This window comes from Microcaecilia unicolor, chromosome 2, assembly GCF_901765095.1.
Source record: "Microcaecilia unicolor chromosome 2, aMicUni1.1, whole genome shotgun sequence".
In the NCBI taxonomy this organism is placed as follows: domain Eukaryota; kingdom Metazoa; phylum Chordata; class Amphibia; order Gymnophiona; family Siphonopidae; genus Microcaecilia; species Microcaecilia unicolor.
In genome coordinates, this window is record NC_044032.1 from 19,652,029 (window position 1) to 19,670,260 (window position 18,232).

The window sequence follows — 18,232 nt, forward strand, 5'->3', positions numbered from 1 at the left end:
AAAGCATAAGTACATTAATGCTTTATTATATAAAGTCAACGGCTGAAAAAAGCCTTCCTCTTAATTATTGAAGCGCCTTAAAGTTGCTGTAAAATGAATCTTGGAGGCTTTTCCTTCCTTCTTAAGTATTTAGAGCTTTGATAGTTTAATATTTGTGAAGTCTATGTCTCTGGTTTACTGTGGTAAACCTCCAGTTCGTAGAAGTATCGATATAAAAAAAATTCTAACTTTATCCACAGGACAGTTTTTCACTATTACCATACCCATTCTACCTCTCCCTGCATGCTGTTCCCATCATCTTTTGGGTGAAGGTGGTGGGGGGTAGGTTGTTTCAAATTCACACATAATGTCGTGTCTAGTCCTCCATGCATGGAGCTAGTCCGTGGCTCTGCAGACTCCAGGAATCAGCTCACAGAGCCTGAAGACAGCTCTGTAAACTAGTGTTCAGATGGCAGTTAAGAGTTAATAAGTTTGGCTGAATGACAATTCACAGCTTTCATGCCACAAGAGGACATGGTTTATGAAAAGCTAATATCAAGCTGTGTGCCAAGCTCCTCAGCAGTCACAGATGACAGCAGGCTAGAAACCGGCAATTAATCATGAGCAGAAAGGGAGCTTAAGACTCATTTCTGCTTCTGCTCAGAGGCTGTGCAAACTATTTTACACAGTTATTCAAAGCAGAGGCTGTTTAATTGTGGTCACCAATAACTAGGTGATCCTGGACTCTCAAGAGTTCTGGAAATGGGAGATGTCAAATTAGTACAGCACAGTTCTATTTAACAGGTTGGCTCACCCTAAGAATCCTTACAGCTTTAAAAAATGTCCTCTCTTGGTTAACTCTCATCTCGTTTCTCACAGCAAATACAAAAAACAGTAGATGCAGGAACACTTAAGACACCACAGTTATAATTTGCCATTTTGTTTTCAGACAAGGGACGGGGAAGGGTTTGAACAGTCTGGTGCGTGGGATACAGCTGGCATCAGTACATTACCAGGTGTCCCTTGAAATCCTAGACACACTTCAACTGCTGTCTGGACAGATCAGCACTGCCCCCAGACAGCCCACCACCCTCTCTGCTGGACCCCTCACTATAGGCACTGCTCAGTAACAGTTTCCACATTTACGGAATAATAGTTGGCTAGTACCGATGGAGATGCAAAGAAAACCTCTAGCTGGAGAGAAAATCCAAAGCCATCTTAAAACGGCCTTCCCCTTTAAAATGAGTGGCTGTTGGAGATTGGGGAAGGGACCAGGGCTACTCTTGCCCTGCTGATTGAAGCAGTAGGGTAATGTTTATATGGTTGGTCATCAAAGGGAACAAACTTTCATGCTAAAACCAATCCAAAAGGCAAGAGGACAGAATGTTCCCTGGACAGGGAAGAGAAGCTGGTCTTTGTTTATCCAGAAGTGATTTTTCAGGGCACAAGTACCGCTTAAATAGAAACTTTTGTTTCTAGCTGTAACGTAAACTGGGCTCAAGTCTCTTTCAGCGCATATCAGTCCATTTACTGAGCAGCTGGGCTGTGTGTGCTTTCTCCACTACCCCTCTCTCTCAGTCCACCCTGGTACCAATTTGGTATTTCTCTGAACCCACTCCCCACTTTTTCCTTTCACCTTGGGAAATCAGCTGGTGTGATCCTGATCCCAGGACTCTACTCTAATGGAGGCCAGGAACAGGGTTACCATATGTCCAGATTTCCCCGGACATGTCCTCTTTTTGAGGACATGTCTGGGGCGTCCGATGGGTTTTACCCGCCTGCCCGTCCGGATTTCTGGACAAATGGGCTGGCGAGCGGCGCCGTGGGTCTCCCCTCCCTTCCCCTTTCTTACTATCTGCCCTGGTGGTCTAGTGACCTCTATGGGGCAGGAAAGAGCCCCCCTCTTTCCTGCCTGGAGCGCTGCCTGTCCTTGCCCTGCATCCTTCTCAGCCTTGGCTCGGGATTCAAAATGGCCGACGAGAGTCAAAGTGGCCTCGCGAGACTTCAATTCTCGGCGGCCATTTTGAATCCCGAGCCGAGACTGAGAAAGATGCAGGGCAAGGACAGGCAGCGCTCCGGGCAGGAAAAAGGAGGCTCTTTCCTGCCCTGAAGAGGTCACTATACCACCAGGGCAGTAGATCGTAAGGGGAGGGGAATATGTGACAAGGGGGAGGGGAGGTGACGGGAGGGGAATATGTGACCGGGGGCGGGGTGAGAGCGAGAAAGGGTGGGGCGAGGATCCGAAAGGGAAGTGGTGTGGGTGGAGCAGGTGGTGCGGTGTGGGCGGAGCAGGGGTGGGGCAGGTGGCGTGACATGTGCCCTCTTTTTCAGAGGACAAAATATGGTAACCCTAACCAGGAAGTACCTGAAATCAGTGTGGACAGCAAACTAGTGGAAAGTACACAGCTGATCACCAACTCCCCTGCTCGCTGAAGCCAATCTGTTTTTACAATGCTCCTTGCAAAGCCTTCCATCTACCTTCATTTGTATCAGTGGTACTGGGATGGGAAAGTGAGTGGACATTGCTAGTGGGCACCTGTGGCTAATGATTTTTTTTTTCACAAGTACACAGCGCAGTAGCCAGTTCTTTAATGCAAGGCCTACGAGCCAACGGCAACCCCTACTGATTGACCAGTTGCCCCTGCCTCCAGCACTGCCATCTTTCAAAACGGTGAGGCCTGACCCCCCCCCAGCATTGTGATGCAACGCATCGCTAGGTGTTAGTCTGCCAAATACTACTACTACTACTCAACATTTCTAGAGCGCTACTAAGGTTACGCAGCGCTGTACAAATTAACAATAAGGACGGTCCCTGCTCGGAAGAGCTTACAATCTAAAGATAAAGCAATGCTTGTAAAATTGCCTTACTTAGCAGACTGACCCCAACAGTGTGTGCCTCAATACACTGCTAGGGGGTCAAGCACCACCATTTCGAAAGATGGTGGCATTGCAGCTGCCTTTTAGATGTGGTTTGCGGTCAGGGGTTGGTATGATGGGGAAGAAATACTGGACTCAGTGTGGGAAGGGAGAAAAGATGCTGGACTTGGTGGAGGGGGGGGGGGGGGGCAAGGCTGGTGGCATAAAGCCGGGTAAGGGGGACATCTGAGACAGACACAGATTGGTGGGATGGATGTCAGCATGTATTGACTGGGCAAGGTGGGAGGATATTTGTCAGCTCTCCTTCTGCCCTTTTGGACCCAAAGTGGTCCTGAGTTAAAAATTAATGAAGACCCCTTGGCTACTGAATATTTCTGACTGTGTTGGTAACATCTCATAGTCTGCCAGCTCTCTTATCAAAAGGTCACATGACTGCCCTTTTCCAGCTACTAATTCATTTTCGGACAGAATCACATTGAATACTGCGCTGAAACAACGGGTAATGCTTTGGGGGAAGGGGTGGGGGGCGCTGTTAGCCTTAGTAACCTAAGTAACAGTAGATTTCCAGCAGGGATCAATTAGTATAACAGAACCGATTCATAACGTGTGTTAAGATGGTAGTGCATGTTAGTAAATCTACTGCTTTAATTAGTAGAGATGTAGTTAAGCTACGGTACAGTTACTTATTTGCTTAAGCCTAATAAAGTTTGTTACAGAGGTGGAATTTTGACAGGTACCCGACTGTATTTAACCTGCATTAGAATTTAGCCACTATCAATAAGTACATAAGTAATGCCATACTGGGAAAAGACCAAGGGTCCATCGAGCCCAGCATCCTGTCCACGACAGCGGCCAATCCAGGCCAAGGGCAACTGGCAAGCTTCCCAAACGTACAAACATTCTATACAATCAAGCCATTGTGACATCACTAATGAGGTTGGCTCTTATTGGTGGAATGAGCCACTATGACATCACAATAGGTTAAATCACTGCTCTATGTAATACAAGTGAGCCAAGTAGAGGACATAAGTACATAAGTAATGCCACACTGGGAAAAGACCAAGGGTCCATCGAGCCCAGCATCCTGTCCACGACAGCGGCCAATCCAGGCCAAGGGCACCTGGCGAGCTTCCCAAACGTACAAACATTCTATACATGTTATTCCCGGAATTGTGGATTTTTCCCAAGTCCATTTAGTTGTGGTTTATGGACTTGTCCTTTAGGAAACCGTCTAACCCCTTTTTAAACTCTGCCAAGCTAACCGCCTTCACCACGTTCTCCGGCAACGAATTCCAGAGTTTAATTATGCGTTGGGTGAAGAAAAAATTTTCTTCGATTTGTTTTAAATGTACTACACTGTAGTTTCATCGCATGCCCCCTAGTCCCGTGATTCACATCCCTGCTTGGGTCCTGGCATTAGAGAACGCAGGACCTTGGTTTGACATCTTACCAACAACTGCACTCTCAGCAGTTTACTACTACTACTTAACATTTCTAGAGCGCTACTAGGGTTACGCCTTACATCACACTGGGGCTCTGGTTTTGCGGTGCCTCCTGGAGCTCTCCCATTTACAAGCTCATCAGCTCTGGCTATAAAGTACCCTTCAAGATCCTCAACCTGGACAAGAACATCTAGCATCGAGTATCAGAGAATGTGCCAATGAGAACCCATGCAGTGGCAGACACCAAAAATACTAGGACTAGGGGGCATGCGATGAAGCTACAATGTAGTAAATTTAAAATGAATCGGAGAAAATGTTTCTTCACTCAGCGTGTAATTAAACTCTGGAATTTGTTGCCGGAGAATGTGGTAAAGACGGTTAGCTTAGCGGAGTTTAAAAAAGGTTTGGCCGGCTTCCTAAAGCAAAAGTCCATAGATTGTTATTAAATGGACTTGGGGAAAATCCACTGTTTCTGGGATAAGCAGTATAAAATGTTTTGTACTTTTTTGGGATCTTGCCAGGTACTTGTGATCTGGATTGGCCACTGTTGGGAAACAGGATGCTGGGCTTGATGGACCTTTGGTCTTTCCCAGTATGGGAACACTTATGTACATAAGTATTGCCATACTGGGAAAGACCAAAGGTAAGTGTTTCTCATGTCCCCCAAGCCAGGCCCCTCCCACTGTTCCGGTCTGGCTCACTCTTTCGGAACCGGTAGCCGACTCCACAGGTTCTCCACGAGTCTGAAATTAGCAGCGATGAGAGCTAGTAGTATGTTCCACTACAAGTAACAGAAAAGCTAAAACCTGTTTCATTTGGCTGCTGCATCCCAGTGGTCATGTGCACAGAATTGCAAAGAATATTAGGTCCCTGTACCAAAGAGCTTACAATCCAAATGCATGGAGAGGTAGCGGGGGGGTTTGCTTTGATGAGCTGTACTGTTTCCTTTCTGCCAACCTATGCAAAAATTCCAGAAGACCTTTTCCTTGCATCCTCCTCTGCACACATCTTAGCTTCTTGCCCCCTTAAGACAGCTGCTTCTAAATTCAGAACTGGCTTTGACAACAGCTGACTGCTGAAGCTCATTTGAGTTCATAATAGCAGCACCATAATTAGCTGATGACACTGCACATCTGTGCGATTTCAGCAGAATCTGTCTGTTCTAGAAGCTGACCTTTCTCTCACTGGATTTAATCACTGGCTTACAACAGCTTAGGATAAAGTGACACAGAGGCAGAAATTGCCAGCGCACGGAACAGCCATGCACAGAGCATGATGGCACTTAAGGGTGGGAGGATTGACAGAGGTCTACCATGTTATCTTGGTGATTGTAGACCATCTAACTGCCCCGTGAAGTAAGAGGTTTGAGTCACCTCAACAGAGAATATCTGTGTCCATCTTCTTTTAAGTGTGTTTTCATTTTTAGGGCTCGATACATGGCCCTGTGCTGCCTAGTCAGAGAAGCTTGGGTTTGACTTCTGGCTCAGGTACTTGATCCTTGAGAAGGAACTCGGCTATTACTCGCAGGCATTAGACAAGGAGCGGCCAAAGCAGCAGCTCTGGTCCTACTGCAGGGATGGAATAGTTTGCAACACGGTAAGTAGTGTGGCAGGGGGCTGCCGATGTTTGCGATGTGCCAGGCAGGAACCTACCACACTTACCTTGCTTACTGTGGCAGAACCACACAAGCTCTGCAGCAGCACTGGACCATGGGTCTGTGGTAGAGGGGCTTGCACCATGCTGATTTCTTCTGTATCTGGGCAGAGGTAGGGTGGCGGTAATGATAGGCTTTATTTGGGGGGGGGGGGGGGGGGGAAGCTGTTGCAGCAGGGAACCGGAAACCCTAGCTTCATGCCTTCCTTGCACTACTTTGCTTAGGCATTGATAGAGGTGTGTGGGAGAACAGTAGTAAACAGAGTTGCCAACCTCCTGCATATTTCTGGCTAAAAATGAACCTGTAAGGTCTGTAAAAATCGTTATAATGCCTGTAATTTTGCACCTCTCTTTCATGTCCCTCTGACATTGGGCAGGGTTTAGTCCCAAGAGATCAACCTAGAGACTTGAGGATTATGTTCAGCTACCAGTAGGTGGAGACAGAGAGAATAAAGTGCTCTGTCATAATTGTCCTGTACCATAGCCTCTCCTCTGTATTCATGATAACAAAGCAGTAAGGCAAACCAGAATAAAGAACCCCTCCTGCCTCAAAAAAGAAGCCACTGAAAACCACAAATGTGAAACTGGAAGGAGAAACAAGCAAAACCATCAAAATGGGAGGTGTGAAGGCAGAAGTGCTCAAACTAATCACAAGCTGTGACTTATCCCTTTCAAACCCATGGGCTTTTTTTTTTTTTTTTTAATTCTTCTCTGCATCTGCAAAACCCCCAAATCCCCAAACATACACACACTCACAAAAACAGGCAGACAGCAAGTCATAGGGAGGGCTTCTGGATTGATCTCTTGGAACTAAAAGGAAAGAAAATTATCAGGTAAGAATTTTTCTTTCCATTATGTCCCAGAGATCAATCCAGAGACTTGTGGGATGTAACAACAAAACAGGCCTCAAGTAGGACGGGACACAGCTATCCCTGCTGACAGGACTGAAGTGTTGAAAGCCACATCGCCCCTAGCTAAGGCATCCAACTGAAAATGCTTTAGAAACATGTGTTCTGAAGATCAGGTTGCAGATCTCATCAATAGTAATGGCCTGCGACTCTGCAAAGGAAGTAGCTTGTGCCCTGGGTGGAGTGCGCCTTAAGATTGAAAGGCAGAAACTTCCCCACCAAAAGGTAAGCTGAAGAAATAGCCTCCTTAAGGCTTTTGAAGCCTGCTCACTTCTGTGACCTGCGAAAAGGACAAAAAGATGATCCAACTGCCTGAAGTCATTGGTGATCTCCAGGCATCTGATCAAAAGCCTGCGGACAGCCAAACACTGCAGTGAGCAGTACTCCACTGGATAGTCCTCCCTGCGAAAAGTGGGAAGTGAAATTGGCTGGTTCAGATGGAAGGAACATACTACCTTGGGCAAGAATGAAGGCATTGGCCTGATCGAGACCCCCACCTCTGAAAAAGGCAGAAACGGGTCCCGGCACGACAGAGCCTGCAACTCCAAAGTAATAGCCATCAGAACAGCCATCTTGAGGGCGAGATCCTTTATGGTGAGCCTGTCCAGAGGTTCGAATGGGGCTCTCTGCGATGCCTGTAGGATGAGATTGAGACTCCAACTCAAAGCCGGGCAGAGTGTAAATGGTTAACTCCCCATAGGAAATGGGCCACATCCGGATAGGAAGGAGCCCTGCATGTGGCCCTGAAAGCTTGCCAGAGCCACTACCTGTACCATCAGAGAGCTCAAAGGGAGGCCGTTCTGAAGCCCCTCCTGTATAAAGGTGAGTATGAGAGCCAGCGACACCTGGCATGGAGAAAGGTTGATGGAGGAACACCAAGATTCAAAAGGCCTTCCAAACTCTAGCATAAGCCACTGAAGTAGACCTCTTCCTAGCCTGGAGCAGGGTAGCGATGACATCCTCTTGATGACCTCTCTTCCTTAATTGTGACCTTTGCCATGCCATAAGACCAAAGGAGGAGGGATCTTCCATACGGACAGGACCTTGCCTCAGGAGACCCCGGTTTGATAGAAGGCAGATAGTCCATCTGTGGATCACCAGTCCTATGTCCATATACTATGGCATTTGGGGCCAATCTGGCGCCACCAGAACCACCGGACCCCTACATTGTCTGACAGGACTTGAACCGTTTTGCCCCTCAAGAGGGGAGAGATTAATTACAAGGCCTTCCTCATGGCTCTTAACTCCAAGCCGTTGATAGACCACGATGCCTCCACCTGGGACTACAGTCTCTGGGCTGTCTGGCCCAGGCAATCTGCAGCCTCTAGGGAGAGACCTCTCCCCAGATTGACCAGGGTCAACCACCAACAGCTGAATCATACTTGAGTAGTCCAAGGCAGGTGGAGCAGATAGTCGGAGGACACTGAGGACCAACGACTGATCAGGGCTGGATGTACCAGGCGCATATGGAACTGCGCCCATGGAAGAACATCTAAGGCGGAGGTCATCGAACCTAGAACCTGAATGTAATCCCACACCCAAGGGGTAGGGATCTGAAGCAGCCTAGAGATCTGGGAAATGATCCTCTGATGATGCACCTCTGGGAGAAGCACTCTCTCCGCTTGGGTGTCTAAAACAATGCCGAGATACTCTAGGCACTGAGAAAGCATCAGATGAGTTTTGTAAAGACTGACCACCTATCCCTGCGACCGAAGCAGAGCAACCACTCTGGCCATAGCCTGCTCACTCTCCAAGAAGAATGATGCCCGTATGGATCCACGGAATCTTAGTGGAGATTAGGTGGTGACGCTGGTAATTGGGAAGCAAAACCGATGCTGGGCAGACTTCTACAGTCTGTGCCCTGAGAATGGCTTGGACAACTCAAACTCGGGTATAAAGTATCATATACCACATAAAAAATGAGATTATCTTGTTGGCCAGACTGGATGGGACCGTACAGGTCTTTTTCTGCCGTCATTTACTATGTTACTATGTATCAGCCAGTCATTTAAATAAGGATGCACACAAATCCCTTCCCAACGCAAAAAGACCACCGCCACCATGACCTTGGAGAAGGTCCTCAGGGCTGTCGCCAGCCCAAAAAGCATCACCCAAAACTGGTAATGTTCTTTGAGCACAGAAAAATGAAGAAAATGCTAGTGCAGAGGCCACACTGGTATGTGGAAAAGCACCTCCTTGAAGTCCAGGGAGGTCAGAAATTCCCCAGACCGCACCGATGCGATGACTGAGTGCAGGGTCTCCACTTGGAAGTGGCAGACCTTCAGGCCCTGTTACTTGAGGTTGAGCACTGGATGGAAGGCCACCCTCTTTTTGGGAACGACGAAATAGATGGAGTAGTGACCTTTTGGCAGGAGAACAGGCAACACCACTCCTAACCAAAGAAGTTCCAGCTATATGTCCTGAAACACCAGAACTTTGGCTGGCACTTTGTACGAGAGGCCAAGAAAAAAATCTGCGAGTGGACAAGCAAACTCTCTAATTTGTTGTCATCTCAGACCACCTCTAAGAATGTCTGAAGTGATCCTGGCCCATTCCTCAAGGAACAAGGACAAACATCCTCTGATGAAGACCCCTGAGGAGTGGGCCTGCAACCCATCACTGGGAAGCACAGGTGGTTGAGGCTACTCTGGAACTGGAGGAGAAATAGTGTGTCACCACGAAAAGGATACTGCTTCTGTTGAAAGAAAGACCTTTGCTAGGAAAAGGACTTCCCCGGCCTATAATGATGCACGTCCTGAAAACTGAAGCGAGAACGGAAGGGGCATTAGATTTATCCTCAGGCAGCCACTGACCCTTTGAGTCCCCCAAATCCTTCACTATCTTCTCCAAATCCTTCCCAAAGAGCAGCTTCCTCTAAAATGGGAAATGGACTTATGTTGCATCGGCCACCCAGTGGTGGAGCCAAAGCCAAAGCCAACACCTCACCGTGACCGCCAAAGACATTTTTTTGGCCAAGGCTTGAAGCAGATCGTACAACAAATCTACCAGATAAGTGAGATCAGCCTCCAGGGACTGAATCAAGTCTTCCACTGTTGCTGTCTTCTGCACCCAGCTCAAGTAAGCCCAAGCAGCATAGGATGCAGAAACCATTGCCTGCAGAGTGCTGAACCTCAAAGGAGAGCCATGCTGCCCTCCATTGGGACAGTAGTCTTCTTGGTCACTGTCGTGACCAAACAGTCCACCTTAAGCAAATTCAAGGACTAATTCCTGTGAAGGAACAGGGTAAAGCTAAACCATGGCTCTAGCCACCTGCAGACCTGAGTCAGGGGAATCCCACTGGGTGGAGATCAACACCCGAATTGCAGCATGGATACGAAAGGTCTTACGCCTAGGCCTCTTACTGCCCGACATCATGGGGTGAAAAGTAACATCTGAACCCAGGGGCTTGGGAGAGGAAATGCTCAGTACTTCCAGCAATTTAAAAATGAGGAATGGCTTATGAAAGAGACGAGCCTTTGTGGGGTCATCCCAATTCTCAGGAAGAAGCTCACCCTCCTCTAAGGGGTCAAACAGCGAAGAGTCAGAGGCACCAGACAAGTCATGGTCTGATGACAGGGAAAGATCATCAAGCTCCTTGTGCACATCCAAATGCACTCGCTTAGGATGCTGATCTACCAAACCCCAGAGGGGGCAGGAAGAGGCTGAAAGAAGAAGAGCTGCTTCAACAAAAAGGCCTGATGCACAACACAAACCAAACTCTGAAGAAAATGGAGTGTCCACAGAGGCCTGGCCCAAATTTCCACCAGCTGTTATATCCAGAACCCCATAAGCCACTGAGAGGACCAGAAATCGTCACCTGAGGGAAGCCCTGAACAGAATCCCCCACAGCGCCATGTGTTGGTACCTCAAGGTTGGCTGCTGCTGAGCCTGCCAAAATCTCGTCATGCGGCCTTGCTGAACTTAGCGCCGAAGCTGCTGATCCACTTGGAGGAGGGCTGTTGGGAGAAGCTCCGACACAAACTGTTCATAAGCCCGAGGCCTCCCCACATCGGAAGCAACGCTTCACAACCTCTGCCAGGGCTGCCACGTTGCACATAAAACAACAAAGTAAAAAGGGCAACTACTTACACACACCCGCTGACAGGATATCACTGCCAGCAGAGCTGCAGAAGAACTGGTGCCAAAACAGCTGCCTTCTGCTGGCTCCCTCAAATACTGGCTGCTTCCAGTTTCCTCAGCCTTGTTTGTTTTGTTTAAAGTGGATCTTAAAAAGGCAGGAGTGGAAATCTCTCTCTCTCTTTTTTTTTTTTTTTTACTACTACTTATCATTTCTATAGTGCTACTAGACGTACGCAGCACTGTACACTTGAACATGAAGAGACAGTCCCTGCTCGTCAGAGCTTACAATCTAATTAGGTCAGACAAACAGGATAAACAAGAGATAAGGGAATATTAAAGTAAGGATGATAAAATAAGGGTTCTGAACACAGTGAATAAGGGTTAGGAGTTAAAAGCAGCATCAAAAAGGTGGGCTTTTAGCTTAGATTTGAAGACGGCCAGAGATGGAGCTTGACGTACCGGCTCAGGAAGTCTATTCCAGGCATATGGTGCAGCAAGATAAAAGGAACGGAGTCTGGAGTTAGCGGTGGAGGAGAAGGGTGCAGATAAGAGAGATTTACCCAGTGAACGGAGTTCCCGGGGAGGAATGTTGAGATGAGAGTGGAGAGGTACTGAGGAGCTGCAGAGTGAATGCACTTGTAGGTCAATAAGAGGAGTTTGAACTGTATGCGGAAACGGATAGGAAGCCAGTGAAATGACTTGAGGAGAGGGCTAATATGAGCATAACGACCCTGGCGGAATATTAGTCGTGCAGCAGAATTTTGAACAGATTGAAGAGATGGCTAAGTGGGAGACCTGTGAGAAGAAAGTTGCAATAGTCTAAGCGAGAGGTGATAAGAGCGTGGATGAGGGTTCTGGTAGTGTGCTCAGAAAGGAAAGGGCGAATTTTGCTGGTATTATAGAGAAAGAAACGACAGGTTTTAGCAGTCTGCTGAATATGTGCAGAGAAGGAGAGGGAGGAGTCGAAGATGACCCCAAGGTTACAAGCTGATGAGACAGGAAGGCCAGCCAGATTCTGCAAAAACGGCACATTAGGCAAGTATGGGGGGGAAAAAGCGGCACACTAGGCAAGTATGGGGGGAGGGGTGAGAGGGACCTGGCACAACCAGATGTACCCCAACATAGGCAAGCAGATTACACCCCCAGCTCAACTGATCCTGAGGGAACAGGCCGGGAGCAAGCATCAGACAGAGCTGCACAGGCAATGTCCACCCACCTCCTGAGATAGAGAGAATACTGACGAGGAGGCTATGGCACAGGACCTTTATGGCAGAGCACTTTATTCTCTCTATCACCACCTGCTGGTACAGGGAATAACCCGCATGTGTCTAGATCAGGGGTTCTCAACCCAGTTCTCGGGACACACCAAGTCAGTCAGGTTTTCAGGATACCCGCAATAAAAATATGCACGAGACAGTACGTGCAAATTTATATCTCATAAATATTCATTGTGGATATCTTGAAAACCAGACCGGCTTAGTGTGTCCCGAGGACTGGATTGAGAACCCCTGCTCTGGACTGATCTCTGGGACTTAATGGAAATACTGAATATAAATGCTCCAGATTACACGTCAGCATGGAATAAAAAACTAGCATGAGAAAAAAAAAAATCTCCCCCCCCCCCCCCCACCACCGAGGACTAAATCAAAACTGGTGCTCAGTTTGAAACCACTCCTGAAATCTACCAGGGGCAAGAATACCTAAGATGAAATTAGATGCACACAAGTGGGAGTTCTGATGGACAGCAGAGTTCTGGGCCTCAGAACACAACATTTAAGAATCCTGTTTAGGACATGGTTGGGCTCTAACCCAAGTGGCAGGTCGCTTTCCAGTCTTCTTCTGAGTAATACCACTGGCATTCAATGATCTGCCATATTCTACTAATAAGGGCTGAGCTGCTGCATAGCCCAGCTTCTTCCAGCACTGTAGCACTTACCAAGCTCCAGAACAAGAGGCATTACATAAACCAGATTCTGTTAAAAAGGCTGCACCATTATGTATCAATGTCCTGTGTAGGCATGCTGCATCTGGGATTTTATCCCAGCAGCTGAGCACAGTCTAGCCAGGCCATTATTGGGCAAAGGGTCTTCAAACAGTACTGGGTACTGCAGACAGTTATGTTTTTCGGTTACTTCTGAGCCACAATGTATATTATGTTACTTTTTAATTTTTATTTTTCATGTGAATAAATATTTTTTGGTATCCTCATTCACTCTCCTCACTTTTTGTTTTATATCTCACGGTTTCGTGAGGGTTTTCACCTCCTTTTTTGTTTTTGTTCAGAGGTAAGACCTTCCATATCCATGCTGCAATGCGGGTGTTGATCTCCACCCAGTGGGATTCCCCTGACTCAGGTCTGCGGGTGGCTAGAGCCATGGTTTAGCTTTACCCTGTCCCTTCACAGGAATTAGTCCTTGCATTTGCCTAAGGTGGACTGTTTGGTCACGACAGTGACCAAGAAGACTACTGTCCCAATGGAGGGCAGCATGGCCCTAAAGGATGTCCAGAATCGCAAATTGGAGTCCTCCCTTAAGCTCTCCTTTGAGGTGCAGCACTCTGTTTGCAGTGACTCAGTACCTCAGAATGGCATGGGGAATGCTCTACTCCCTCAGCAAGGTCTGGAGTGATGTTCCAACAAGGCGTTATGAGGTATTCCTCATTTCAAGCCAACGTTGTGCAAATGCACTAAGGTGTTGTAATGGGGTTCTATGCTGCTGCTGATGTACTCTTTCCAGTTCAGAGGATCTAATTCTATAAAGGTCACCAAAAATGTTCAGGCGCTAAGCATAATTCTATAACGTTATAGAATACTAGAATAAATCTTATGCTATCTCTACGGCAGGTGTAAATGCTGGCACCTAAATGCAGTAGAAATGCATGTAATTGAAAGTGGTCTATAAGGTTAACACATAACTGCTTGGCATGCCCCTGCCCGTGTCCCTCCCAAATCTATGCCCCCTTGCAGTTACGTACTGTAGAAATTAGACACCGACAGTGCAGTTATGCATGGAAATGCAAATTTCAGGCAACTAACTGCAATTAACACCAATTATTGGTACTTAGTGCCGATTATCGCCTAATTAAGGGGTCCTTTTACAAAGTTGCGCTAGCGGTTTTAGGGCACGCTAATTGTTAACATGCATTAAACGCTAGCAATGCCCACAGAAATATATGGGCAACTAATGTTTAGCGCGTGCTAAAAACGCTAGTACGCCTTTGTAAAAGGAACCGTAAGGCATCACTTACATGCCTGACTGCTAGTATTCTATAATCTACATGTGCAAATTCATGCACAAGGCATGCAAATTTGCGCGTGAAATTACAGAATTGTTTTGGGGGGGAGGGAGAGGAGACAATTTCCTCAAAGACATGATCTATTTAGGCTCTGAAAACTTTCACCCCAATCTTCTCTATTTATTCTGCATTTGATGAACATCCCCCCTCCCCAGCCCTTTACACCTCCCTCTGAGACATAAAACCCCATCTTACCTTCCTCCCCATACTGGTCATAAATGGCTCTCTTCTTGGAATCACTCAGAACATCATAGGCCTCAGCAATCTCCTTGAATTTCTCCTCAGCGTTGGCATCCTTGTTCTTGTCTGGGTGATACTTGAGGGCCATCTTCCGATATGCTTTCTTGACCTCATCCTCATTGGAACCAGACTGGATACCCAAGATCTTGTAATAATCCTTCCCCATGACCGAGATGCTCGTTCTGGCCGAGTCTTTAATGTTGAAACTTCAAAAGGAAACCAGAAAAAGAGTGAGCCCCTGGAAAACATTTTGACATCCATCTCCCCACACAACAGTCAGCTTCATATTACCAATCACAATAGGTCCCTCCAAAAATGAAACATTCTTATTTCTCAGGCAGCTTCACAACTAACACATAAGGCATCTCTACCAGTGGCATGGGATTTTTGATAATAAATTGATGATATCCCAGTATGAATTTCAGTGGGAGTCAATGGGACTCATTTTCCAAGTTAAAAAAAAACCCCCATAAGGTTTCAGAAGGACTTTTTTTTCTCTCAAAAACATTCAAAATTGCAATTTTGACACCCCGATTTTAGACGTTTTGCACCACAATTCATCCAAATTTCAAGGGGGGCATGTTTTGGCAGGACATGGGTGGCAACAAAAGATAGACATTTTAATGCAACAAAATGAAAATGTCTAGGGCAGTGGTTCCCAAACCTGGTCTGGAGGCACCCCAGCCAGTCCGGTTTTCAGGATATCCACAATGAATATTTATGAGAGAGATCTAAATGCAGTGAAGGCAGTACATGCAAATCTCTCTCATGAATATTCATTGTGGATATCCTGAAAACCTGACTGGCTGGGGTGCCTCCAGGACCAGGTTTGAAAACAGAGTGGCAATACTGGGTCAGACCAATGGTCCATCTAGCCCAGTATCCTGTTTCCAAAACAGTGGCCAAGCCAGGTCACAAGTACCTGGTAGAATCCCAATTAGTAGCAACATTTTATGCTACCAATCCTGGGGCAAGCAGTTGCTTCCCCCATGTCCATCTCAATAGCAAACTATGGACTTTTCCTCCAGGAACTTGTCCAAAACCTTTTTTAAACCCAGATACACTAACAGCTGTTACCATATCCTCCAGCAAAGAGTTCCAGAGCTTAACTATTCACTGAGTGAAAAAAATATTTCCTATTTCTTTTAAAAGTATTTCCACTGGTCTAGGGCCAAAATTAAGACATTTTTGGTTGTTTCAATCACGACTAAGTGAACAAAAGATGCTGTAAATGACCAAATGACCACTGGAGGGACTAAGGCATAACCCTCCTTACTCCCAGAGTGGTCACTGACCACCCACCTACCTTCCAAAGATGTGAAAGAAACAGTACATACCAGCCTCTATGATAGCTTCAGATGTTATGGCTAGTCCTATTAGAGCATCGAGCAGGTGCCTGGAGTAGCCTAGTGGTCAGCACAGCAGACTCAGGCCCATATCTCACTCTAACCAGTACACTTCCGCATTTTTAGGTATAACTTGTCTGGAATGTTTTTACGTTTAGGGAGCGTGCCAGGTGCCCTTGACCTGGATTGGCCACTGTCGGTGACAGGATGCTGGGCTAGATGGACCTTTGGTCTTTCCCAGTATGGCACTACTTATGTACTTATGTAACATGCGAGCCCTCCAAAATCCACTAAAAAACTACTGTATCTACATATAGGTGACAGCAGCAGGAATAAGGACCACTGTAGTGGTGTACAATGGATACAGGTGGTTTTTGGTGGGCTCACCAAACAATATAAGAGGGTAATGGTACATAAGTATATAAGTAATGCCACACTGGGAAAAGACCAAGGGTCCATCAAGCCCAGCATCCTGTCCCCAACAGCCAAGGGCACCTGGCAAGCTTCCCAAACGTACAAACATTCATTCCTGGAATTGTGGATTTTTCCCAAGTCCATTTAGTAGTGGCTTATGGACTTGTCCTTTAGGAAACCGTCTAACCCCTTTTTAAACTCTGCCAAGCTAACAGCCTTCACCACGTTCTCCGGCAACGAATTCCAGAGTTTAATTATGCGTTGGGTGAAGAAACATTTTCTCTGTTTTAAATTCACTACACTGTAGTTTCATCACATGCCCCCCAGTGCTAGTATTTTTGGAACCTTTTATGTGAAGTCCCCTGAAGTGCCCCCTAGGCTGCTCCACTGCTCTGCTGGGATGAATGCGTGACCAGTCTACTAAGAATGCTGGTTCCCCATACATCCCAATGGCTTGCTTTTGTGCATTTTTCCCTTGGACATTTGTTTTGAAAATGGTGGTAAAAGATTGTGCTGGGTGCATCTAAAACATCTAAGAAATGGCCATTTTTGAAACAAAAAGTTGGACTTTTTCTGGTTTGAAAATGACTATGTTCGCTACTGGATTTTTGGACTTTAAAAACGTCAAAAATCGGATTTAGCCTCACTATCCACCTTATAATCGAAAGAGAAAAACGCCTAGATTTCGACCCAAATCGGGAGATAGACGTTTATCTCACAAAAACGAATAAATTGGTATAATCGAAAGCCGATTTTGGACGTTTTCAACTGCACTCCGTCGCGGATGCGGACAAAGTTGATGGGGGCGTGTCAGAGGTGTGGCGAAGGTGGGACTGGGGCGTGGTTATCGGCCGAGGAGAGATGTACGCGTTAGGGCGATAATCGAAAAAATAAAGGCGTTTTTAGCGAACATTTAGGACACTTTTGTTAAACCCTTTTTCACACAAACAGGTCCCAAAAAAGTGCTCTAAATGACCATTGGAGGGAATCGGGGATGACCTCCCCTGACTCCCCCAGTGGTCACTAACCCCCTCCCACCACAAAAAAATGATGTTTCACAACTTTTTATTTTCACCCTCAAATGTCATACCCACCTCCCTGGCAGCAGTATGCAGGTCCCTGGAGCAGTTGTTAGGAGGTGCAGTGGACTTCAGGCAGGTGGACCCAGGCCCATCCCCCCCTACCTGTTACAATTGTACTGCTTAATGCTTATTAGTCGTCCAACCCCCCCAAACCCACTGTACCCACATGTAGGTGCCCCCCTTCACCCCTTAGAGCTATAGTAATGGTGTAGACTTGTGGGCAGTGGGTTTTGAGGGGGATTTGGGGGGCTCAACACACAAGGGAAGGGTGCTATGCACCTGGGAGCTCTTTTACCTTTTTTTTTTTTGGTTTTGTAAAAGTGCCCCCTAGGGTGCCCAGTTGGTGTCCTGGCATGTGAGGGGGACCAGTGCACTATGAATCCTGGCCCCTCCCACGAACAAATGCCTTGGATTTATTCGTTTTTGAGCAGGGCGCTTTCATTTTCCATTATCGCTGAAAAGCAAAAACGCCCAGCTCACAAATTGTCGAATAAAACATGGACGTCTATTTTTTTCGAAAATACGGTTCGGTCCGCCCCTTCACGGACCCGTTCTCGGAGATAAACGCCCATGGAGATAGACGTTTTCGTTCAATTATGCCCCTCCACGTGGTTATTTTCCTACCGTGAAAGCTGAAGGAGCAACGTTGGAGACTTAATTCATTTGGATCTCCGGTGTGCAACATTTTCTAAAGTGCTTTCACACACCTTGAGACACGCGTCAATGAATTCTGATGCTTATATACCCCCGGAATGTTTAATCATTGTATATCATTTTTGGGGTTTCGTACACTAAATTTGGATTTACATTTTTTGCTCACAACCTCAAATATTGCATTTTCTATCTGGCTGTCATAAACGATCAGCCTTGCATGAGTTCTCATATGTACTTATGCCCAGATGATCTCAAGTCTTGCG

General features: G+C 46.7%; 1 protein-coding gene across 2 annotated transcripts in view; it reads right to left on the reverse strand.

The window, feature by feature from the left end:
- The window catches only part of DNAJB5 (DnaJ heat shock protein family (Hsp40) member B5), a 56,203-nt gene that overhangs the window by 22,989 nt on the left and 14,982 nt on the right, over nucleotides 1-18,232 (reverse strand). For both annotated transcript variants that reach the window (XM_030192832.1, XM_030192831.1), the window contains exon 2: nucleotides 14,429-14,679. In XM_030192832.1, coding sequence (XP_030048692.1) covers nucleotides 14,429-14,639 — 211 coding nt within the window. In that variant the 5' untranslated portion in view covers nucleotides 14,640-14,679. The remainder of the gene's footprint in view (nucleotides 1-14,428; nucleotides 14,680-18,232) is intronic.